General features: G+C 56.4%; 7 protein-coding genes across 7 annotated transcripts; 4 read left to right on the plus strand and 3 right to left on the minus strand.

The window, feature by feature from the left end:
* Positions 1-1,173: 1,173 nt before the first annotated feature.
* TRAVEDRAFT_164234 (RAI1-domain-containing protein) lies at positions 1,174-2,825 on the plus strand (the record flags this gene model as incomplete). Its single annotated transcript, XM_008037749.1, has 6 exons — positions 1,174-1,613; positions 1,679-1,789; positions 1,842-2,059; positions 2,114-2,201; positions 2,251-2,296; positions 2,349-2,825. 6 exons carry the CDS (start codon positions 1,174-1,176, stop codon positions 2,823-2,825), a joined length of 1,380 nt encoding a protein of 459 aa, XP_008035940.1.
* A 400-nt stretch (positions 2,826-3,225) lies between these two features.
* TRAVEDRAFT_164239 (transcription initiation protein spt4) lies at positions 3,226-3,826 on the minus strand (the record flags this gene model as incomplete). The annotated part of the gene is made up of 3 exons (XM_008037750.1): positions 3,226-3,460; positions 3,515-3,623; positions 3,692-3,826. 3 exons carry the CDS (start codon positions 3,824-3,826, stop codon positions 3,339-3,341), a joined length of 366 nt encoding a protein of 121 aa, XP_008035941.1. The 3' UTR covers positions 3,226-3,338.
* A 158-nt stretch (positions 3,827-3,984) lies between these two features.
* TRAVEDRAFT_164241 (uncharacterized protein) lies at positions 3,985-5,091 on the plus strand. The gene is made up of 4 exons (XM_008037751.1): positions 3,985-4,090; positions 4,144-4,273; positions 4,332-4,632; positions 4,689-5,091. Exons 1-4 carry the CDS (start codon positions 3,993-3,995, stop codon positions 5,027-5,029), a joined length of 870 nt encoding a protein of 289 aa, XP_008035942.1. The 5' UTR covers positions 3,985-3,992; the 3' UTR covers positions 5,030-5,091.
* Positions 5,092-6,025: 934 nt separating this feature from the next.
* TRAVEDRAFT_18750 (uncharacterized protein) lies at positions 6,026-9,318 on the plus strand (the record flags this gene model as incomplete). The annotated part of the gene is made up of 17 exons (XM_008036562.1): positions 6,026-6,065; positions 6,115-6,180; positions 6,233-6,285; positions 6,478-6,546; positions 6,604-6,721; positions 6,779-6,791; positions 6,845-6,873; positions 6,929-7,331; positions 7,381-7,465; positions 7,517-7,574; positions 7,628-7,632; positions 7,699-7,894; positions 7,948-8,074; positions 8,218-8,533; positions 8,599-8,850; positions 8,909-9,025; positions 9,082-9,318. 17 exons carry the CDS (start codon positions 6,026-6,028, stop codon positions 9,316-9,318), a joined length of 2,184 nt encoding a protein of 727 aa, XP_008034753.1.
* Positions 9,319-10,181: 863 nt separating this feature from the next.
* Positions 10,182-13,353, plus strand: TRAVEDRAFT_18751 (uncharacterized protein; the record flags this gene model as incomplete). The annotated part of the gene is made up of 17 exons (XM_008036563.1): positions 10,182-10,278; positions 10,336-10,401; positions 10,456-10,565; positions 10,702-10,770; positions 10,826-10,943; positions 11,153-11,388; positions 11,457-11,563; positions 11,614-11,713; positions 11,769-11,826; positions 11,933-11,991; positions 12,048-12,117; positions 12,198-12,327; positions 12,380-12,412; positions 12,469-12,775; positions 12,839-13,090; positions 13,142-13,246; positions 13,279-13,353. The coding sequence occupies 17 exons, from the start codon at positions 10,182-10,184 to the stop codon at positions 13,351-13,353; spliced, it is 1,992 nt and encodes a 663-aa protein (XP_008034754.1).
* Positions 13,354-13,862: 509 nt separating this feature from the next.
* Positions 13,863-15,142, minus strand: TRAVEDRAFT_63680 (solute carrier family 25 member 38; the record flags this gene model as incomplete). Its single annotated transcript, XM_008037752.1, has 6 exons — positions 15,066-15,142; positions 14,971-15,012; positions 14,524-14,909; positions 14,310-14,469; positions 14,055-14,260; positions 13,863-14,021 (listed from the first exon to the last, which is right to left on the minus strand). Exons 1-6 carry the CDS (start codon positions 15,094-15,096, stop codon positions 13,863-13,865), a joined length of 984 nt encoding a protein of 327 aa, XP_008035943.1. The 5' UTR covers positions 15,097-15,142.
* Positions 15,143-18,207: 3,065 nt separating this feature from the next.
* TRAVEDRAFT_144844 (uncharacterized protein) lies at positions 18,208-20,724 on the minus strand. The gene is made up of 4 exons (XM_008037753.1): positions 20,113-20,724; positions 19,665-20,051; positions 18,853-19,613; positions 18,208-18,797 (listed from the first exon to the last, which is right to left on the minus strand). The coding sequence occupies exons 1-3, from the start codon at positions 20,686-20,688 to the stop codon at positions 19,137-19,139; spliced, it is 1,440 nt and encodes a 479-aa protein (XP_008035944.1). The 5' UTR covers positions 20,689-20,724; the 3' UTR covers positions 18,208-18,797; positions 18,853-19,136.
* Between the last annotated feature and the right edge of the window lie 2,529 nt (positions 20,725-23,253).

Raw genomic sequence — 23,253 nt, forward strand, 5'->3', positions numbered from 1 at the left:
TATGATTGCACAACTTGATGAGACGATGAACGAGTTGAACCTGTCAACAACCACCGCCACTGCCCGGCGGTAGATCGGGCGTCTACCTCCACGTGGGACTCGACTCCCCCCAGTTCACGATCTTGGTACTCGGACGCTTTGTAGAGCACGGACTTTGGCTCGGAACACGGATGGACCATGATGGGCCCAGTAAGTGTCACCACTCTTGAAGCTTCTATTGGCACCTACAGAGCTTTTTTGAGCACCGGCACTTTCACCTCGCGGTGTTTCCTGTCGCTTACAAGCATATATCGGCTTGATGCGAGCGGAGAGTAGGCTGTAGGAGGCTAACTGAATACCGTACCGCATGTCACGAGCGCGCGTTTGTGTTCCAAGCCTGGGCCGCCCAACCCCGTGCTGGATCCGACGTCAACGTCGACATCCATTGGCAATTTTCATGTGGTCGACGAAGGTGACCTAGACGACCGTCATGCAGACAGTCCGACACTCCAACGGTCAAGTGGACAGCCAAGACAAGTCTGGACAATCACACATCGATCTTCCACCTACACATGATCAGCTCACCATTAACGGGGCCAGGCAACGAAGAAAGCACGGGACGTACGGGTGCGGATTCATACATCGTTGTTCCTTGATTTAGGATGTTGATCGTTCAACTCATACCGCAGAAAATTAGGGGGCACGACTTCCTGACCTTCCGCCAGTCTAAATGGTGGTAAGTAGTTAGCTAACAATCCGCCTGCAAGTACTGTGAGCTAACCTTGACGATGTGGTATGTGGCTTTCGTTGTGGCGCCCCGCACAGCCACCTTGAGTGTAAGTATATTTATACGAGGGCCAGGCCACTGAGGCCAGCGGTTATATCCGACAGATCTGGAGGCAAATGCCAAACAGAGACGGAGAAAGGATGTAGACACCAGAACATCGTGTTCTCAGGAGTGAAAACGAGTGGATCACGTTTGCTCTGCCCAGAGTGTCGTGGTATGAAAGCAAGCGAATGAGCGCTAAAGCCCCTCGCTCAGTAGTACTTCTATATTTAGTTAGCGCGTGCTATAGGTGCCATCACATAAGCGTTGCCTTTTGCTGCTGCAACACAAATATTGCAGACCTCTTCGACCCTGTCTCCGCTCAATACACTCAGCGCGCGACAAGCTCTTAGAACGTACGGAGAAACATGAGCAAGCGCAAAGCCTCGCGCTCCCCCGCAGAGTCCAAACCGCCCAAACAACGGCAAGAAGTCGACCCCGAGCCTAGCTCACCTTCTCGGACAGCCTGCCACACCCTCGCATACCCGGATACACGGTCTAGCCTCACTTCTCAGCCGGTGCCCTTTCAACAGCCTACCGGGCTTCTCACGTTCTCGTACACACCCAAGCGCGTGCTCCAGTTCACCGACTCCGCGCTCCGCTACTACGTTGACCCCCCACCAGGTGCAGACCTGAAGTATGGCTACGATCGCTGGATCAAGCGTCCGGAGGAGAGGACGCGCCTGGATGGCCTGCTTCGCGGGGTGGAGCGCGTCATGTCGAAAGCCGACGCGAATGTGGGCCCCGGGAGCGGCGGGAAGTGGCTGAAGGATATCTCGGTGGTCACTTGGAGAGGGATCATGACCAAGTGAGTCGAATGCTTCCCTCGCGCGCGTGCGCGCACGAACCCGGCTGATCGTCTGTGCGAGAGAGGATCTTGACTGCACCGTACGAAGAGCGCGACCGATGCGAGCTGAACGCGATGTACGTCGGCGGTACGCTATACATTGAAGAACATCTATCCGATGCGCGGCTTCACGAAAAGTACGTATTCATCCCTGAGACAAGATGCTGTCTAACCCCCTCGCCTGTACAGAGAAGACCTCGCCCCTAGACAGCGTCAAATGACGTACTACGGGTACTCCTTCGAATCGTGGTGTACGTCCTCTCGGCCAGGCATTCCTGAGCGCGCAAAGGGCCATCCGGTAGGATGGGGCGGGGACGTGGACACCAATGTTCAGTGGTGTAGCCTCATCAAGACCAAGCTCGGCGATAATCGCCTGGTCATCGGAGGCGAGGTTGACTGCGTACGAGGTGAATCACGCAGCCCTTTTCAGGGCACACGTCAGGCACTAACCTCTTTCTCAGATAAGTTTAATGGACGAACGGATACGTTCGTTGAGCTAAAGACCTCGATTATGATCCGCAATGCAGGCGACGAGGCTCGCTTCGAAAAGTGAGCTTTCGACAAACTCGCGTGCACCACGCAACTAACATTGCTTCAGGAAAATGCTCAAGTTCTACATGCAATCCTTCCTACTAGGTGTTCCGGTAGGCAAATGTGCCGTCCTCAAACGAGACAGCATGTTTTACCGCTCCGCAGGAAATCGTCGTAGGATTCCGAACGCCGGCAGGACAGATCACGACGACGCAGTCGTTCAAGACCGTCCAGCTCCCCCGCCTCGTGCGCGGGAAGCCAGGCGCATGGGATCCCCAAATATGCTTCTCTTGGGCCCAGCAGTTCCTGACAACGCTCAAGTCCACGCTCTCCGCTCCCCCCGAACCCACAGAAGCACCTAGCGGCGAGGGCAGCCCCCCGAGCGAGCCGTCGGCCAGGGTCTGGCGAATCGTTCTGGCGCCCGGAGAGGGCGCGAAAGTCTCCTTGCTTGACGAGGTTGGAGTCAAGGAAGTGGAGGCTGGAGAAGACAGGGTGGGGATCTTGCCAAGGTGGTTTTACGACCAAGTTGTTGGCAAGAACGTGGAAGCTAGCGCCGTTGCAAGCACACCCAGCGAGCCTGCGGCGGTTCGGAGTGGCGCGTCGGCACCTAATAGCACATCTCATCTAGGATGGAACATTTAAAGAGTCTTCGCAGAGCCCGCTGTACTTCTTCTACCTGTATTCTCGTGTGTGTGTGTGTATTTTCGGTATGACAAACGAGTGAACATCGAATCAAACATCGATTGTGCTCTATAAGTATACGCACGCGGTGCGACGGCATGCAATGGTCTTTGTGCAGCGTCGAGTGGCACCAGTTCGGCGCAGTATATAAGTAGACCACAAAAAGCTGGACATGCATGCGGGAGCAACCCTAGCGCAGTCTTCAAACGGAACCGCTGACGACTATGCCGGTGCTATGGCACATAGGTCTTCAGTGAAATGCACCGAAGACCTGTGTACCATAACTTGCATAATCCTGTCTTGCGCGGACGAACTTGGTATCTTGTTGTCATGGCTGGATGGACGGAGAATTCATGCGGGAGGGAAACCTGTTATTACAGCGACCGGTACGGGTACATGAAAGCGAGGTGGAGCGAGCAGACGTGATCTAGACAAGAAGTCTAGGAGAAGAGTGTGTCGGCAAGGGTGCGGTGTTCAGTCTTGCTCGGTGCCATCTCGTGGCCGGTACTTGATGTTCCGGTTCTCGAGTTCGGCCTCGACGTCCTCTGGTACGCGGCCCTTGACGCGCACCGCGTACATCCCACGGACGTATTTGGCTAGAGACGTAGATGTTTAGAGCAGAATTATGAAGAAAAGTGGAACCCACGCACATGTCCTCTGCCACCGGGCCACCCAGCTGTCCTCGGGGTTGATGACTGCAATGGCTCCTTCGAAATGGGTAGTGGTGCATGCTTGGATACGATCAGGGTACCCCTTCATCTATTGAAGGGCAAAAACACCTGTGTCAGAGCTTTCCTCTGACGTTATTCGTGTGTGCAGGAACGCACCTGCATGAGCTCTTCGCAGTTCGGGCAGCCATGTTTCCTGAAGTCGGCGGGTGTTTGGACAATCGAGCACAGGAGGCACGCGCGGAGCTGTTTTGCGCGCGGTTGGGAGGGAATAGAGGCGTGAATTTGAGACATGGCGAAACGTTGAGGTGGACGAGGAGTGAGTGGAAAGAGCAGACACAGGCGGCGCTCGCCGTGCTGCACGGCGAAGAGCGCTCATTCGGCAACGTCCGCCACGGGCGCTTGTGCATACCTGACGTCGCGGTTGCGGACGACGGCGAGCAGGACCATTCCGACCACCATGGCAGGCCGTGCCCTCACTCTCCTCTTCGCACTTCTGCCCGCGGCGGCGTCGGCGTACTCTCATACCCACCCTGTTCTAGCTTGGTCGTCTCACCAGTATGTTGTCCTGCACTTCAGCCGAGACGTTCGCTGAGGTATATGCTATGTAGCTCGAACGCGCTGTCCTCATCCGCAGCCGCGCAAGGCCACAAGACGGATTCGCATACGCTTGCAAGTGCGCTGTACAACCATGATAATATCTGCGAGCACGACGCGGTAGTCGTCATTGACCACGCTGGGGTACGCCTACTGCTTCAAGCTCCTTGTCGTCCTGCACTGATTCGCTCGGGTCATCTAGCTTCACGCGTCGGACCTACGTGCTCTCGAGCCCTCTTGCCATGTGGCGAAGTCCCTCTCCAGCGCGCCGTCCTCGTTGAAGTTCGCGTATGTTGAAAGCGGAAGCCACCACGCCAACCCGTTCCGTGACCTCGCGGGTGACCTTGCGAAGCGTTGCGGTTCGCACTCCGTAAGCCACACACCGGATCTTGGCGACCTGGAGGTCGATGCTGGGAAGGGCAGGCACGTTGTTTCCATCTCCCTTCCGGCCCTCGAGGATGGCGAGGAAGGCGCGTCGCGGAAGAGCAGCATGGCGGAGCACCGTACGTCGCCAGTGAACCCAATACGCAAAGTCCATACTGAAACGACCTGCCTGCAGAGTCGTGGTTGTCCGGCGAGCTCTCGAAGATCGAGGCCGCATTCTCCAACTACCTAGTGATCTACTCCGGGTCGCCTGCCTCGCTTCTCCACGGCCGCCAGTCCACCGGAAGCTCGTCCACCTTCGATGCGGCAGCAGCCCCCTCGGACCCGAGCCCCACCGGAGGCATCCTGAAGCGCTACCAGCTGCTCACGCCAGGCCTCATTCTCGCGCTCCTCGTCGCCTTCTTCGTGCTCCTCCCCATCATCTTCCTCGGCGTGTCTGCGCTCGCGAGCATCCAGTCGCCGCTCTCCAACGAGATCCCGAAGGGCTTCAGCGCGGAGGAGAAGAAGAACCAGTAATAGGGCCCCCATCGGACCGCATGTACGAACCTGGATTGCTATCTAATCCTTTTTTGTCGCCACTCCAGGCTGCCTGCGTGAACCGGCAAGGCCGCGAGCGCGATCTCGGGGTGAAGTGTGAGTGGCAATGCTGAGTTGTGGAGGCCCGGAGTTGCGGCGTCTCCGCCTCGCGCTGTGGATTGACCGGGGAACACAATTCAAATGAGAAGTGTTATCTGGAAGCTTACAGGGATGTTTACCTCACGTCCGAAGCTCGCCACGATCATGTCGCGAGGCGCCTCCACTGCAGGATCGAGACCCCGGCAGTTCTCTGGTGAGTATGCTGTGGCCCTTCCCGTGCATTGAACTCTGGTTGAAATGGCGGACCCGTTTCTAAAGACATTCTATAATCACGGCGATGCGGTTAGGCGGACTTCGGAACGCAGGCACACAGTCCATCGTTCAGTTCGACTGCGAGGACCTCGCTTGACTGCAAGTGGCAGGTAGCCCTTACGGCACAGCGAGGACACCGTCTCTTCACCGTCGTGTTATCCTTGATCCGACAATCAGCTTCCATGCTTGTCGGAGACTGGGAATAGCGAGATGAATAGACCCATTGGTGGACGCCACCAACGCTGCGATGTGACCGTGGGCAGCGCACAGTTGCTGGACTCTCGATGTATGCTCTGTATTCCGCTGCCGTGCTCTGCCAGTCAGTTCAGTAAAATTTTGCCTTGCTAGTTCTGGCGACAGCTGACCGATCGTTCTCTTACAGAGACCGACCATACGACGCGTACAACAATGCGTGCAAGGCGAGGAGAGCCAGAAAAACTAGTATATAGCCTTGTTCATCTGAGTGCGTTACGGCACACACACACGAGCGTAGACTTCTTCCGTACAGCAATTTGTTTCCGAACTATGCTGAGGACTATGGGTTCGCCACGACCGCTTCCACTGCCTCCTTCGCCGAGCCCATCCGACCCGACGCTACAAGAAACGCCGATCCCAATGAGCGACATGGCGGAACAGGCGATCAACAAGCCTCACGAGTCACTCGGTGAGCCGCCATCCAGTCTTCACTGATCGATCTAACGCCGGGCCTACAGAGCAACTGGAACCGAAGGCCGAGAATGAGATTGAAGAGGTCGGCATGCTCCTCGACGAATTATCAGGTACGTTCCGGTTGTTGTTTCCAATCGTATACGGTGCTGATTGAACACCCAGCACTCCACGGGAAGGAAGAACTTGAGGAGATCGCCAAGAAGCTCGTAGAAGGGGTCAGTCACGTCTTGGATTACCTCGGAGCCGTAGCCGAGTTGCATCCTATCGCAGGTGTACGCACATTACCTTCGAGTCAATAGTTGACCATGATTGCTTACTATCACGCAGATCGTGGTCGGCGCTCTTACAGTAATCCAAACAATTTGCAAACTCTTGTGCTCGGACAATGATACGACTACTTTTTGTAGAAAGTCGTCAGCCTGGAACTACAGCGACACGAGAATCATGCGAACATTGTCGTCGTCCATGCGACCATGGTGGGTAAAGTCTCAGCTAGTTTCACTCGGTCACTTCGCCTGATGCTTTGTTTGTAGGTGAAGACGGTCTACCACGTCCGCTTTCTGACCCGCATTCAGACGAAGTTCGAGGAGGAGCTCGAGGAGCGACTCAATGTTATATTCAAGCACATGGCGGATACCATACGCGAGTTCGGTGAGTGCGTAGTTGCCACAACCGAGTGGCGCTCAGACTGACACTGGTGGCTCATAGGAGGATTTGTGGAGTACGTGCACGTCCGTCGTATTTTTGATGAATACTCATCGATCGCCTGTTCAGCACATACCATGCTTGCTGGCAAAAGACCTGTATGTGAAGACCATTTCTCACTAAGTTAGTTCTATTCAGGTTGCGTCTTTTCAGACAAAGTCTTGTTCTCTCACATCCACAAGAAGAAGCTAGAACTCTTCAACAACCGTTTCCAGCAGCACCGCGAGGACCTAGACGAAATGAGGAAGACGATGACCCAGATGCAGTTGGCCAACGTGTTCGACAACACGGTGGAGATCCTCAGGCGGCTCCAGACCGCTGATCCTGACGTCGCGCAGGCCGAAGCGTTCGTGAATCAAAATGGCGGGCCCGATGCGGTCAGGATGGTGCGGCACAACCTGTTACGCCTGGACTTCACAGCCGCTGACGTCGCACGTATGCAGAATCCTGAGCTAGTCGAGCAAGTGGCAGCTATTCTGCACGAGAAGGCGACCGTCGGCATGAAGGACACACTCCACCAAGGTTTCGACGATCTATTGGAGAAGCACACGCATGTGTTACACGCTTGCGCGTCTCTATTTCCTATCTGATGTGATGCTCTCCAGTGTCAGATACCTGAAGAAGCTCGATAGCGTCCAGGACGCTGTCATAACCTCTGTGTCCAACGCGCAGATGGCTATTCTTGGATGTGTGGGTATCAAGTGCTCCAAGCGTTATACCAGTCATCATAACTCCGTATAGCTGAACTCAGGGCCTCATGACTTGATTGAGGACGTTGAGACTCGAACGATCTGGGAACGTGAGTTCACTCTGCGTTGTTCGAGGCATAAGCGGCGTCTGACCCCACTTCAGGCAACGTGAGTCAAGGTTGCGTAAATAGTGAGAGGCACAAAATGACCAACGCCAAAAACCCCGATATGTAGCGTTGGAAGTCCAGTGTCAAATGCCGCGTCTTCGTAGAAGGTGGGCCCCCATGCTATTTGAGGTGTGCCGACGTTAAGACGAGGCGATTCTTAGGGCTCCACGAATACTATCAAGGACAGTTCCGGGAGTATCGTGCGACTTCGCGGGTCCCACACAAGGATGCTTGGACACTCGACTTCTTCTCCCGCGTCATGTGTGAGTCGGGTCCGTCGTTGTCGTCGTTCGTTGGAAGCTCACACCTTCAATAGATCACTCGGCTATCGGGGATGTTGTAGACGATGACGGCAGTGGTTACATATCCGCTTCGGAAGTGAACGACTTCATCTCCGAGAAGAGAAGCCTGGCACGCTGGACGATACCGCAATGGTTTGCCTTGTGAGTCCATCTCCGTGATTAAGCGTCCCACACAGCTGATCGAGATCGAAGCTGGGCTTGCGGCTGGTACAACAACAACGCATGGTAATGATCGCCACAAGTATCTTGGTGATAAGTATACGGATGATTGATTTGACTTGTAGGTACTACCGCCGCATCAAGCACCTCGTCCAACAAGTCGAACACTCTGTCCGTTCCGTCGCCGAAGAGCAGAGTCACAGTCACGGCTCGTGGCACCTGATCCAAACCATAGTCGGCTCCTTGAAGCCGCTCGTGCTCGTCGCAGATGTGGAAGACTTCTCCGGGACCGTCAAGATTCCGCATCAGCTCCGCCACCTCCAGGAAGAGTATCGGGCTTATGAGGAGGAAAAGATCATGAATAACCTCGACCACTTGGGGCATCATCTCATAGACAGACCCGCACTCAACGCCGCTGTCGGGGACAGCCGCATCGAACTGGTAAGTTCCGCGTCCCCACAATGACGCGCGCTCTGGCACTAACATCCACTTTCTGGATCGCACAGCACATGATGCCGCTGCTGTATCTCCTCATGATGCGCCTGCAGGACACTGTCGGCAGGATCACCAAACACAAGCTGGTCGAGGACGCGGATCTGATTGCCTTAGAGGAGCTGGCCACCTCATGCATCGCCGTGTTTGCCGCGTTCGAGGGCCGCATGCACGATCTACTCCGGGGCTGGCGTTTCGAAGGGAAGGACATTCACATGCAAGTCGATCGCTACGCGGACGGTCTATTCAGGAAATGCTATCGCGAGGTATGCTGTGCTGCTGCTCACCAGCACGACGTTTTACTGACCATCTGTTCCATGCTAGACGCATGTCTACGAGAAAGCGTACGACGTGTTGTGCACATGCATCTTCGGCAGCGGGCATACACTCCCTCGCCACCTTAGACCTTTCGGGACACGCATGCATCGGAAGCAGAGCTCGGTCCGTTTTCAGGCATCTATGGGAAGAGACACTTATCAAGCTGTTTGCCTTGCTAGACTGACAACATGGCTCGCGATCTGGCGGCCTTGTCAGATCGTGTAACGGCGCTCGAGAACCGCCTCTCCGCCACATCAAACGGGCAAATTGCTGAAGCACAGTCGAGGACACCTTCGCCATCGACCATCGCGGAGAAGGGGTTTTCCCGAGACGCACCGGCCAGTTCGGGGAAACATGCAAAGAGCTTCTTCGGGCGACTCAAGGGGCTGCTTCTTGGCTGCCTCTCACACGATTGACCGCCTCGCGAGATGGAAGAACACTGCGAGTCAGACATCTCAGTTTCTATGGGGCCCAAGTGACGTGCTAAGACTGTTTGCTTTTCGCAGGATACGCCGTAAATATAGCACGCAAGCAGGCTTGCCGGCTCTACCTGCCCCGTACAGCCTGTACATGCAAATAACTTATATTTGAGGGAATTGAGCTCCAAGAGTATTCATCAAGATACAGCGTCTCAGCGGAGCGCTAAGGCCTAAGGTCCCGCAAAGTTTGACTTTGAGGCAAATTAAACCAAGAGGTCCCTGTGCCCGCGAAGTCAAGTCGCTTGGACCGTACCGATGACAGGGCACTCACCAGTTTCCGCATATAAACTATGCAGACACCAAATGAAAGCGGGCGGATCCACCTATTTCACATCACAGCCAGCCGCCGTTGACACCTCACGAGCCGCAGCTCGCTGTCGCCCAACACGAGTATACCGCAACTCGTCCGCACCCAAGCGAGGCAGCTCCTGTACCGTGTGCACGTCCCGGTCCGGGGCAAGGTGGACCAAAGCGCTTTCGTTCTACATGCCTTGTACGCCAGCAACCCCACTTTGTGCATGTCTTACTTACAAGGAGCGTCGCAGCATCCGACGGGGCTTCCTGGGGTGCTGCGTGCTCCACACATGCTTCCGAGAGCACGGCGGAGCGTTGTGTCTTCTTCGACTGTGCCGCGCGTTTCCGCGTCCACCACACCATCTACTGGGACACCGGTCGATGCAGAGACAGGTTTGTCTGCAACGCATGCTACCACATGAGGCGTGATCGCCATGCTATAAAGTATGTCGGCGAATCAGTAGATCGTCGCCAGCCCACCCTTCCTATCCACTTTCACCTAGGCGATGCTTTCCTATTTTTCAAGCCGGGGTGACGGGGAGGCCTCTGCTCCCCTCGTCAATACAGAAAGTACACTGCTTGCTAGAGCCAAAGAACGCATCAGTACGTGTCTCACTACCGAATCTCCGCGCGTAACAATTTTGACGCAATACTATCCAGACAAACTGGAATCTGACGCGGAACGACAGATCGAAGAGGTCACTAGCTTGCTTGAGGATATGTCTTGTGCGTTACGATGCGCCATTCACCTACCGCGTTGACGTACTGAACGTAGACCAGACAAGCATGTTAAGCACGAGGTAGACGAGATGGCCGGCAAGGTGTTGCGGGGCGCGAGCAAGGTTTTCGAATTTGCCAAAGGCCTTGCAGATATCCATCCGGCCGCGAAGGTAAGCTGTCCATTTCCGGGCCGCATAAATGGTCGCGCAATGGTACTTAATGGTTTGAAAGGCCGTAGTCACTGCGATCAGTGTGGGTAATCACTCCAAAAAGAGTAATTTCACTATTCACGTTGCGTTCTCCTAGTTTGCGGTGGACCTCGAGATACAACACCAAGAGAACGATGCACACATCGCCGTTGTCCATGCTACGATGGTGCGTGTCAACATAGAATTCTCATTGGCCACGAATTTGAAGATCATTTCCATAGGCCAAGACTGTATTCCACATGAGGTTTCTCAACCAGATCCCGGCGGACGAGGAGAAGAGATTGAGCGAAGCAATGAAGGTTCTATTCTTGAGTATGGCCAAGACCATCGAGAGATTTGGTATAACCTTCCCGTAATTCTGAAACTCGCAACGCACGCTGACAGCTCAAAATCAACTAGGACACTTCCTCGAGTACGCAGTAGTTATGCTTTTCCTGAAGTCCGCTATTCATCGCGTCCTACAGCACTTACCATACACATCAGTGGCAACGGACAGGTTGGTATAGGAGGCTCGTAGTGCATTGCTATCGACTAATGATCTTTGCTAGTCAAAGTACTGTTCGCCCACCTCCACAAGTCAAAGCTTCACGATATCGACAAGGAGTTCAAGCAACACCGGGAGGACATGGACGACATGTACAAGTCGGTCGCCCATGTGCAGCTCACCACCGTGGTCTGCAATACGACCGCAATTCTGGAGAGACTGAGTCGGATCTACGACCCGGCAACTCAAGAGGCTGATAGCTTCATCCGTGAAAACGGCGGCGCGGATGCGGTCATGAAGGTATATAACCCATTTGTGCTTAAATCAAGCATCAAGCCCGTTCAATCTCGCTGATCGTCCTGTTCCAGAATGCTAGCCATGTGGAGAAGGTAGCTTCGCTTCTAGGGGAGAAAGCTACATACGGCATGAAGAGTATCCTCAACACCGGTTTGGATATGCTCTTGCACAGACATGCGTACGTGTTGTGTCACCGACCGTAATGGTCTTCTCCTGCTGGAGTCTCAGCTATCGCTGCCTCATGCCGGGCGACAGACCGATACATGCTTTCAAATGCAAGGCTCGAGAGACGCTGATCATGCGCCCCGATGCGACGACGTTGGTACAAGTGAGTGATTGTTGTCATTTCTACGCCATTTCATCCGCTCACTGCCGTCGGCTAGCTCAACGAAGGTCCACATGAGCTCATTGAGAACCAAGAATTTCAGAAGTTGTGGCAGGGTAAGTGACCTCACCTTGTTTTAACGTCTCCGTTGTTGACATTTCCCCCAGATAATGTACGGGGTTTCCACTATCGACGATCAATCGTGTTTGCTATGCTAACCAGGATCATTACATGAACTCAGGGCTGGCGGTCTACGATCAAATGCCGAGTCTTCGTGGAAGGTTGGTGATATCTCCTGTACAGGGACAATTGTTAACGTAGCGAGCGTGTCTGGCAGGGATACACGAACACTATCATCGTCAACTCCGAGCTCAAGGTTCCGCGGCTGATGACCATTGGACGCTGGAGTTCTTTTCGCGGGCGATGTGTACGTGATATTCTTCGGGTTGACATTCTTTCCTATTAATTACATGCTCGATATGAACAGACCATTCTGCAATCGGTGATATTATTGACGACGACGGCAGCGGCCACATCACAGTCCTCGAATTGAACGCTTTCTTGACCGCGGATAATCGCCGGCGTCCTAACTGGACAAACCCGGAATGGTTCGCGTTGTAAGCCCCGTTTCGGTTGATGCATATAAACATGACGCTGAAGGAAACACAGCTGGGCTTGTGGATGGTACAACAACAATGCATGGTGAGCATAATGCGTGAATTTTATACCTATCCTGGGCTTACCTCTTCGACTCATAGGTACTACGGCGAGATCGACGGCATGATGAGGGACCTGCAGCGTTCTGTCGAAGGCGTAGAGATGCAGCCAGCCCACTCTTGGGACACAGTGAAAGGTATCCTCAGCCACCTGAAGCCGCTCATCCTCGTGGCCGATGTCGAGGACTTTTCCGGCATCATCGCGGTTCCTCACCAGTTGCGCCGGCTCCAGGAGGAGTTCCGACAATTCGAAGAGCAGACGATCCGCAACCGTCTTCACGACTTTGGTGTGCACTTGGTGGACAAGACCTCCATCATGGCCGTCGTCGGCGACTCCCGTATTGAGCTGGTACGCGCGTCCTCACTCTCTCATGCCGCGGTGTCTAATCGCTTGATACTACAACGGGAACAGCACATGATGCCGCTCTTGTACATCCTCACGCAGCGCCTGCGCAAGCTGGTCACGAAGATCCGCAACCAGCGATACATACACCACGACGAGGTCATCGAGATCGAGGAAATCGCGACCTCGTGCATCGCCATCTTCGTCGCCTTTGACGGGCGGCTGCGCGACCTCTCCCGCGGATGGCGCTTTGAGGCGAAGAATATCCCCCTGCAGGTCGACCGCTACGCCGACGGCTTGTTCAAGAAGTACTATGACTCCGTGCGTACCTTGATTGTGTTCCTACTGCTCGACTGACGTCCGTGCGGACAGCCCTGGAACTATCGCAAGCCCTACGAAGACCTGCGCCACTGCATCTTCGGCACCCACGACACGATGCCGCCCCATCTCAGGCCGACCTTCCGCATGACGGCTTCGGTAAGTCGACTTCCGTTGTACGTGATACTCAGGCGCGTGAGAGGCTGACGGCGCGCTGCTTCCATTGTGGGGATTACAGGCTCCAGTGGACACGATGGCTGCCGTAGCCGACCAGCTACGGACGCTCGAGACACGCATCATGGCTTTGGATGACAAGGTCGACGGGCTGCAGAGTCTGAAGGAGCGACTCACTGCTCAGGAGAATAAGACGGGCAGGCTGCAAGACGGTCTGTTCGCAATCTTTCGTCGTCGTCTTTGGGGCACTCGGCGGGTCCCAACGGCGCCCGCGCTAACGGCACCGCCAAATGCGCAGGCCGCTGAGCGCTGAGTAGCAGCCAATGTTCTCCCAGTTCTTCTTTTTGGCGCTGTTGTATATTATGTGGGCTGTTTGTAAGATGTTTGTATCTATGATATGTATTAGTCCTGCCAGGGCACTCCATGTCGACGTCCTATGCACCGAATGCTTCTGACTGCTGGTCCGTGAAGCACAGTCCCTACAGTGGTAAACAAACATCAAAGCAGGGTGATAACATTTGGCCGCAAGATGCTACAAGAATTTCTACAAAGAGTGGTGGCGTGTGTCCGTGCTGTCCGAGCATATATCCGAGCACAACGTTCAAGGTCTCTCAGAGCGCATGGCGACCAGCACGCCCTCATATACCGCCCACCCGATCGCCGAGCTGAAGATCTTGCGTGACATACGCAACGTCGCCCCGTCGAAGAACCCGGCGACCCCGCGTTGCTGCACCCCGTCTAGATTCAGCACCTCCGAGCCCTATACACGCGCAGGGGAAGAGACAGTGCTCACCCTCCATATCGCGCTGACGGTGCTCAGTAGCCCACGGTACTTGATCTCAGAGCGGACCTGCATCTTCGTCTTCAGCACGTCGAACGGCTGCGTCGCGAGTGTCGCGAGCGCGCCCGCAGACGCCGCCGATACCGAGTTGACCGCCGCAGAGGTCGAGATCGGTATTGGGAGGCCAGCCGCGTTTGGCGCCGAGGACACCGCGTTCGCTGGGTATGTAGTCAGACTCAGGCACGAAGCAGTCGGGGATGTGCTTACACATGGTGTTCTTGATGTGCTCGTAGAACACTACGAATATACCCGCGTACGGCGCGTCACGGAGGGAGGACGCAACTGCGCCTCGGAAGACCTCGGAGGGGCCGGAACGCATGATGCCCATAAACGCTTGTGGTAGGGAGTTGTACGTGTACAGGGAGCTCTGCAATAGCGCGTCAGCACACGCGAACGTCCGCGGAGGTATGGGGTAGCGAACCTCATAGCGGGCCTTCAGAACAGACACGGGATTGAGCAGGAACCCAACCGCGACGCGTGTGACCGCGCCGGCTAGGAGATTCCCTTGCGGAGTCAACTTCGGCAAAGTCGATGTGGAGTAGGAGGACGCGGATGGCGCGCGCAAGGGCGCGAAGTAGGGCGACGTGGCGAGGAACGCGCGGAACTGGTTGAGGCCCGTGAAGTAGAGCGCGACTCCGGGGACATTGCGCAACAGCGATGCCGTAGTACCCCTCCATAGACCTAGAACCCCCTTCGATTGAACGATGTCGCGCGCGGTCCGAAATACGAGGGTGGATTGTGGGGACAGCGACGGCTTGAGCTTGTTGAGGTGGTCCGGCTGTTGTATACGCGTCTTGAGAAGGTCAACTACCAGACGGGGAGAAAGTCATTACTAGCATGCAGAGCATATCATGAGGAATTTGTTAACATGGCTGCAGTATTATCGTCGACGCGAAGCCCGAGAGGGCACCTGAAACAGACGAACTGAGCAGCCGCGCAGACAGAGCAGGGTAGACCACATACCTGACATGAGGTGCTGGCTGACATTGTTCATATATATCACCACTCAGAGGTCTCCACAGACTGTGCGCGTCGTCTACGCAGACCAGAGAACCACAAGGAGGGAGAGGGGAGGGGAGAGGAAGACACAGAAATGAGCTCTGACGCACTTGGCGGTTAAATGAGAAGGGTCTCGCGCAGACGCCCGGATTACCCCCACGGCCTGCCCGGGCCGGCATTCCGCCACGCTACTGCGATGCGCTAATTGGCCGGACCCGGAATTCTGACTTCATCCTCCTCTTTTCGTCTCCCCCCACGCTCGCTTGCTAGATTTTGCTGCTCTAGGATTCTAGCTATGCCACCACGACTCAACAAGCGTCAGCTGCGAGAGCAGGAAGAGCTCGAGGCTCTAAAGATCGACGACAAAAAGGATACGGAGGAGCAGTCGGAGGGCAGTACATCCGTTTCACCCATCGCCCCTCCAAAGGCGGCAGTGGGTGGTTTCGCCGCTGTAAGTGCTACATATTCACTTCAAAGAGTCTGTTCCTGTTGCCCAGATGTGCTGCGCAACAAGCGGATGTGACAGTAGGGGCGACCGGTGAGCCACTTGGATCTCCAGCATCCGAGTGCAATGTGCGCCCACTGTGATGCTCGGCCGGTGCTCGCCCTCTTGCGCAGCGACATGGATCATTGGACGCGGGTGGTCTGTGTGGCTGGGCTGTGAGGGGGACGCGCACTGACGAAATAACACCGAAACATTCGGAACATAGCTCAACTTTCATATGGCCGTATGTAAGTACTTTGAAGGTCGCGGATAAGCAAGAGGGTGCTATGGCGCACGACCAGCATCGATTGATCACCACTGACACAGACAATGTGCTTGAACGGTCACTGGTTAGAGAACCGGACGTTTTCCTTCACTTGCAAGCAACGCTGTGGGCGTGTATATCCGGGACCTTGTCTCTCCAGAAAGCCCCCATGCCAAGCGTGACATGTTAGTTCCGCCACAGCCCTTCTGCTGCAGGGCGTTCGGTGGGATTGTTGAGCTCGGCCGTCTGCGTGCGGGCCTTCTTCATCCTACTCCCTTTGAGACGGTCAGTGGACGTGCATTGAAACGCCGCGTGCTGGGATAAACTCTTGATCACTACCGAGACCTCTTCCGGCCTGAGTAGGTGGCTTCTTGCCGATGGATGCACTTGAGTTGCGAAGTAGCGTTGAAGATAGGTAGCTAATCTATTTTTACCTTAGCTCATGGCCAATGAAGACGACGTGAGCAGCGATGAAGACGTAGCGCAAACGCGATCGACGAAGTCGAAGAAGGCTCGTGAGCTCTTTCCATTCTTCCCCCCAGACTTTTGCTAACGTCATCGAGCAGAAGAAGAGTAAGAAGAAAAAGGCTTCTACCGCTGCACCTGCTGCCCCTTCTCCTGCCCCTCAAAACTATGCTCCCGAACCCGTTCACGACGCTGAAGTAGAACAGGACTCCAACACCCCGTCCGGACCCTCAAAGAAGGAACGCAAGGCGCTGAAGAAGCAGAAAGCTAAGGAGAAGCAGAAAGATGGCATGGACGACGTCGACAAAGCTCTCGCCGAGCTTTCGTTAAAGTACCCCGACCTGAAGCAGCAGCTTGCCGCATCCGCCGAGGTGGCGTCCTCACCTGCCGCAGCACGTTCTCTTGCAGCGCTTCTCGGAGTATCCCTGCAACATCTTGATAGCGAAGCAGAGCTACGCAAGTTCTTTGGATCCAAGGTCATTTCTGCGGCGAAGTCGGGATCATCATCGGGGCCAGCGCGGCAGTCTGTTCTTCAGCGATCGAATCTTACCAGACCACAACCTACGTGGTGGCCCGCCCAACTGCGCGAAGGTCTCTCTGTTCGCGTTCTCACCGCTGAGGAACTTGACGTCGGCTTGCGACGACACGGGTGGCAGCCACTGCACGGAGAGAAATTTTGGACTGTTGAGTACAGTAAGAAGTATCGTGCCGTCACCTTCGAGTTCATGCGTACTGTCTTGTCTGGAGGTGCGCGCCGTCATTTCGACTCCAGCTAGCTAAATCCTGACGGCAACCTCAGATCCGGAGGGTTTTTATCAACTACTCCGAGCATTGCCATACCACGCGGACACGCTGCTCCAGCTCTCCGAAGTATATCATCACCGAGAAGGTGAGTAGATGGTCTTCCAACCGTTTTCAGCTGGCTTATTTACGCTATTCTGTAGAGCACAGCACAGCGGCAGACTTCGTCGACCGCGCACTCTTCACATATGAGCGCGCTTTTGTCGGCGCGTTCAACTTCACCAGTGGGGCCAATCGTCTCGACTTCGACCACGTAGAGAACCGTCCGTTTTTCCTCGCACTGCACAGACAAATAAGGTATGTAGTTCCGAAGTCGTGCACGAGTGTATACTCACGCCGCTTGCAGTGACTTGCAACGTCGGGGCTGCGTCCGCACGGCATTCGAGTTTGCAAGGCTCATGTATGCGCTTGACCCGTGGAGCGACCCGCATGGCGCCATCCTGCACCTCGAGTACCTCGCTATCAAGACTGGCATGACCCAGTGGCTGATCGACCTCTGGGATCTGTTTGAGCCTGATGTCGAGAAGGAGGCCAAGGACGGCAAATCGCCGTACTTGCGGCGATTAGTGCCAAATATCATGCCGGGAATGGCGTATTCTCGTGCTCTGGCACTGTTCATCCGCGAGGAAGCGTCGCATGAAGATGTGAGCGAACCAGTATCCAGTTGACGCTTTTGACTGACGACGATTCACAGCACGAGCGGAGTACGGAGGCGTTGAAGGAGGCAATCACCAAGTTCCCACCAGTAGTCCCGCTGCTGGCAGACAAGGCGGACATCTCGCTGAGTGGCGATATTCGGGGGCATCCAGCGTTTAGGATACATCCCGATGCAAGGTTCGCCTCCGTAATCTCCTTCGTATGCTGCCTTAGCTAACTTTCCGCCCGCAGCATGCTGCTCTCCGACAGCCTCGCCATCTTCCACCTGCTGTCTCATCTATACGCCCAACGCGCTGCGTCCCTCTGGAAGCCAGCGGCCCGCGCCGCCTGGTTCGCCAAGACCGTCGCCTCCGTCTACAACACCCTCCCCACCGCCTCGCCCGCCCCACCCAAGCTCTTCCACGCACGCTTCTCCTTCCCCGCGCTCGCCTATTCCATATACCGCCACCTGCTCGTGAACGAGCCGACCTGCCGCAGCCTCTTCACCTTCATCCCGCGCAAGATCGTCGACACGCGCAGCCTCGCGTGCGACCCGCTCCCGCCCACAACGCACGTCAACGAGTACGACGCTGAGTTCTTCCGCGGGGTCGAGGACGTGCTCGCCGCGCGCCCGCGTTCGCGCCGCCAGGAGGCGCGCCTGCTCGAGCGCCTCATACCCGACGGCGCGCTGCGCGGACAGCTGCTCGACTTCTGGAACGCGCACCCCGCGCTCGCGCAGCGCTTCCCCGGGGGCATTGTACAGTTTGCGCAGGTTGCGGAGCAGATGCCGGAGGTGCTGGAGGACATGATGGTCGCGCTCGCTGGCGCTGGCGAGGAGCGGTTCCAGCAGCGTGAAGGGGAGATGCCGGGCGGCCTCGGCGGGGAGTTCATGGTGAACTTTGTCGACCCCGAGGATGTCGAGGAGGCAGAAGACGTGGATGACATGCCTATGCAGCCTGCGCGCGCTGTGAACCCCGTAGTGCATCCCCAAGAGGAGATCGAGGAGGACGAGGAAGAAGACGAGGAAGAAGAGCAGGCCGTCGCGGTCAGTACTTCAGATGGGTGTATCATCACATCGACTGACGAGATGTTCTTCTCAGCCGCTCCCTGTGCGCTTCGTGCGTTCGCTTGTCAGCCGTTTCTGGGGCGGTGGCGCGAACAACGCTGCAGACAGCTCCGATGAGGACGACCAGCTCAGAGATACCGAGGGTGTCGACTGAGCAAGACATATCGGTCGCACAAGCATGACGTGAGGGAACGGGATGATATATAAAATCAAAGCAGTGTGCACATAGCTATGTATCGCATAAATTACACTATCGTACAACAACATAACACGCATATCTAGCCAGGAGAAGCATACTCGAAAAAAACCCTTGCCCGCTCACGCGTCGTAAGCCACTCGCGCACCAACCCACGGGTACGGGTAGTTGTGCTGGTAGAAGTTGCGCACCGTGCGCCGGTCCGCAAGGCGGGGAATCGTCGCATACGACGCCCCGAGCACGACCTGGTGCTTCCCGTCGAAGAAGTCGGACGAGTACCCGGGGAAGATGCCCGTGCCGGCGAAGCCCTCGTGCGCGTCGAGCGCCGTCGCCGTCCACTCCCACACACCGCCGTTCGAGCCGCGCCCGCCGCGCGCCGAGCCGCCGGCGGTCGCGGGCAGCGGGTGCCAGTGGCGGAAGCCGACGTTCGCGCCCTCGGCGTAGGTGTCTTGGTAGGTGTCGAGGAAGAACCGCAGCTCGGGCTCGGTGGGGATACGCCCGCCCTTGTGAGCTGCGAACGCCGCGAGGTCGTCGTATGCGGTGAGCACGGGCCAGTGTCGCGCGATGGCCATGGGGACTGGGCCGTACAGCGTACGCACCTGAGCTGCCATCAGTATAACGTCCGAGCATAAAGAGAAGATGAAACACACCTTGACCTCCCCGTCCTCCTCGACCCAGCTTGGGGGCATCTCCACCTTATCCTTGCCCGCGCCCCGCCAGAACGTCTCAAACTCGCCGTTCGTGACCGGGCGCCATTCCACGCTGAACTGCCCGACGTGCACCGCCCGCCGCGGGCTCTCGTTGTCCCACCCAAACTCGTGGTCTGCGACCGCATGCTCGAGCGCGGTGTCGAGGTCGTCCGGCTCCTGGTCGTCGTGGCCCATCACGAGCTCGCACGGGCCGAGGGTGACAGTGGGCGTCGTCGGGGCAGAGAGCGTGTCCCATTGCGCGGCGAGTGCCTCCCATGGGGGTGCGGCGAAGCCCGGTGGCGGGAGGGTACCCGTGCCGGCGCGCTGGATGAGCATGTACAGCAGGGTCTGCGAAGAGCGTCCAGTGGATTAGCACTTTACTACCACTCTCACAAAATGAGATGCGTACCTCGATGTGGAACCCGTCGTGTTCGAGCACCATCATGAGCGTGCGCGCCATACGACGCGTCAACGCCCGCTCGCCGCTCTCCATCTCGTTATACACCCTACGTATAACGCGCTCCCGCACCTCATCGCGGTACGCGAGCACCTCTCCCAACGCGGGCCAGTCCTCATCCTTCTCCGGCACCTCCGAGTGCGAGTGGCACGCGTCCGGGTCGTCCACGATCGGGTCGATCCCGCGCTCGAACGTCGTCAAGAAGTGGCGCGGGCCCACCTCGCGCGCGTTGGTGAGCCGCGAGAGCAGGATGTTCGCGAATGTCGGCAGGTGCCCGATGTAGAAGAGCGGCTTGTGACGGAGGTCGATGGGCTTCGCGTGCAGGAGCGAGGGTGGGATCATGCCGAGGGTGATGAGGTCCCATGTCGTCCAGCCGCGCTCGAACTCGGCGAGGGACGGGATGTTGAAGGGGTGGGCGGTGGGGTTGAGGGCGGTCGCGGGCGCGGAAGAGAGGAGGGGGTAAGTTTGGGCGGGGCGTTCGAGGATATAGAGTGTGGCCGTGGAGGGTGGGGTATGAAGCGCGATCATGGATCGCAGGCCGGCCTCGCAGAAGCGATTAAGTGCATCGTCGTGCGCAATCTACAGAGCGTTAGATGGGGCGAAGTTATGGATGTCAGGAGGCTTACCGGCTTCGTCTGCAGCTTGATGGCGTCAAGCACGACGCAGACTTTCTCGTCAGAGACCTCCAGCATGGACTGGCCGCTCTTGGTCTGGTAGTACTCTACCTCGGCGCCGCCATCCTGGGCGATGACGCGCTCCCATCGCACATCCTCAAGGATGGACTTATCCTCGAGGATATCTGCCGCCTGGGCGAGCAGTTCCTTCACGGCACCAGCGCCGCTGAATAGCAGAGCACGGTCACCGCTGGACTTGGCCACCCGCAGAGTCTGCAGAAACGCGACAGATGCGTCGTGCGTGACGATGCAGTACGTGGGCCGGCCAGGAGGGGGAGTGGAAGGGGCCGTAGAAGGGGAGGAGGCGATATCGGACGAGGAAGAAGGGGAAGGGGAGCGCATTTCGTGGTCTGGGGGGAGGGTGGTGGATGTCTTTACGGTTGCGAAACTCGCACTGTTGTGAGATGAGGCAAAATGGGGGGTTTTTTATAGGGGTGAGGAGCCTATGTACATGCAAGGAACCCGGACACCCTAACTTCAAGGAATGGAATAAAGCGGGGCATTCCCCTCGCCGGGTGACACCCGACGCGCGCGAATAAGACGTGCGCGTTTACGCGTCAACGATGCCTGATGGGTCTTCGAATCGTAATCATCACATCCCCAATGGATGCGCCGAATGCCAGTATTCCTCCGCGAAGTGCTGCCACTCTCGCCTGCCCGGGTTTCACGAAAACCAGTGAAAGCACTCACTTCACGACAGGACACCAGAGACTTGTTGAAGCACAGGAGAGCTCGAATTCCGAATTGAAGACGATAGGCCAGGGTAAACCGCTAGTGCGGAAGAGGGGCCGGTTCAATCGTTACACGTTATCGTGCGCGAGGTCGAACGCCGGCGCACACCGGCGCTAAGAGTGTGGGAACGCGCCTTGGCCAACACCAGCGAGAATGCAGACGTTTGTCAAAGCGCCAGAGTGCCGATGGGGGTTGCCCACAACAGGAGCACTGGCGCGACGGAGGAAGAGCGGTCTGCCAACCGATTATGAAGCCTCGTTGCCGGCGAACACGGAAGAGGGGATAGTCAAAGCAATCCAGGTCGGCTGATAGGGCTCGAGACGGTGAAATGTTCCGGACGGAGGGCTTCGTTGTGATCGAAGGCGGAGCATGACCCCAGGAGTACACCAAGAGGACGTAAAGGCGACGTCCGGTGGTGCGCGATAGCGGAGGTGCCAGGCCGCGCAATTTGGAATAGCAGCGGAGGGGAGCGCTCCAGGGAGAATGTCGAATGTTGAGGACCAGCTTGTGTAACTCGCAAGGCCCTTGGGGCAGGTGGACCTGAACGCCGTGACAATCACGGCAGAGCACGTCGTATGCAACGCAAAGGCGTAGACGTAGACGTCGTCGCAGATGCTCGGGGAGGAGATGGACAACTAAGAGTCCGTTCGAAAGCGACATTCAACGCTCCTCAGAGCAATATCTGTGTCCCTTAGCATAAAACAAAAGTAACGCATATGCATGAGTTATGCCATTACTTACTGCAACAAGGACCCCGGATAATCCTCCAGATGGAGTGAGCATTTCGCGTTTTGTTCAGGGTCAATATTTGGCCTCCGAGGGCCAGATGGAGAGCATGGCTGAGGGACTGAGGGGCTCAACACCATCGAGGACGATGAGGGCGAGATGATGGTGGGATGAGGGAAGGCGGACGACGACTCGAATTTGCTTGCGTCTGCCCTCAGTCTGACCGATGGCGTGCTCATTGCGCGACTACAGGCACGTGCTTTACGCGTCGCGCTCACGTGCGCGCGTTACAGTCAGGCTTCACGTCGTACGCGTCAGACTCAGACTGCTCATGCGTATTTAATGTGCATATAACTCCTCTGGTCAAGACATATTAGTACTCCACAGAATTTTAGCTGAGTATACTCTAATCCCCAGGAGCCGCACATATACCGTCTATTAAGCCTGGTCCTGTAAGGCTAGTAAGTGACGATCAACTTCCTACCCGGCGTGGCGGGTGGCGTGTTGGGAGCCCACGGCTCGATTGAAGCGTGTTCAGGCTGCCGAGAAAAATCATGGTATCAGTAAACTAGTGTGGTAAAGCATTGTGTACTCATACTCAATGACCACAATGACAAACATCGGCCACTCTTCAATTCCCTAAGCAACGACGTCAGTAAGCACGCAGGGACAGTCCTTTAGGGCGCGCTTACATCTACGGCAGCACGACCTGCCACTTGCGAAAAATATGTTGCGGGGCAGGTGATCGTTGCGGTCGTACGCATTTATCGTCTGCCTAGGGGAGACAACCGCGAAGCAGTCGGGTTCGTTTACTCCGCACTTAGACATGCGCCAATACGACGATGGTGTGCGGGTCATCCCAGGATTGGCGCCTTGTTTTTGCCCCGTCCTCAACGCGGGCGCGTTGCAATAAGGCCAGACGATGACGACTATATCTAGTAGTATGGCTGCCGCTAGCGGC

This window comes from Trametes versicolor (genome assembly GCF_000271585.1).
Source record: "Trametes versicolor FP-101664 SS1 unplaced genomic scaffold TRAVEscaffold_3, whole genome shotgun sequence".
Classification (NCBI taxonomy): Eukaryota; Fungi; Basidiomycota; class Agaricomycetes; order Polyporales; family Polyporaceae; genus Trametes; species Trametes versicolor.

Coding starts and splice junctions, on each gene's coding strand:
- TRAVEDRAFT_144844 (XM_008037753.1), bottom strand. CDS start 20,688: ATGATCGCGCTTCATACCCCACCCTCCACGGCCACACTCTATATCCTC. Junction 20,052..20,112: donor ACGACGGGTTCCACATCGAG/GTACGCATCTCA, acceptor CGCTCTTCGCAG/ACCCTGCTGTACATGCTCAT. Junction 19,614..19,664: donor AGGAGGACGGGGAGGTCAAG/GTGTGTTTCATC, acceptor ATGGCAGCTCAG/GTGCGTACGCTGTACGGCCC.
- TRAVEDRAFT_164241 (XM_008037751.1), top strand. CDS start 3,993: ATGGCAGGCCGTGCCCTCACTCTCCTCTTCGCACTTCTGCCCGCGGCG. Junction 4,091..4,143: donor CTAGCTTGGTCGTCTCACCA/GTATGTTGTCCT, acceptor TATGCTATGTAG/CTCGAACGCGCTGTCCTCAT. Junction 4,274..4,331: donor TCGTCATTGACCACGCTGGG/GTACGCCTACTG, acceptor CGGGTCATCTAG/CTTCACGCGTCGGACCTACG.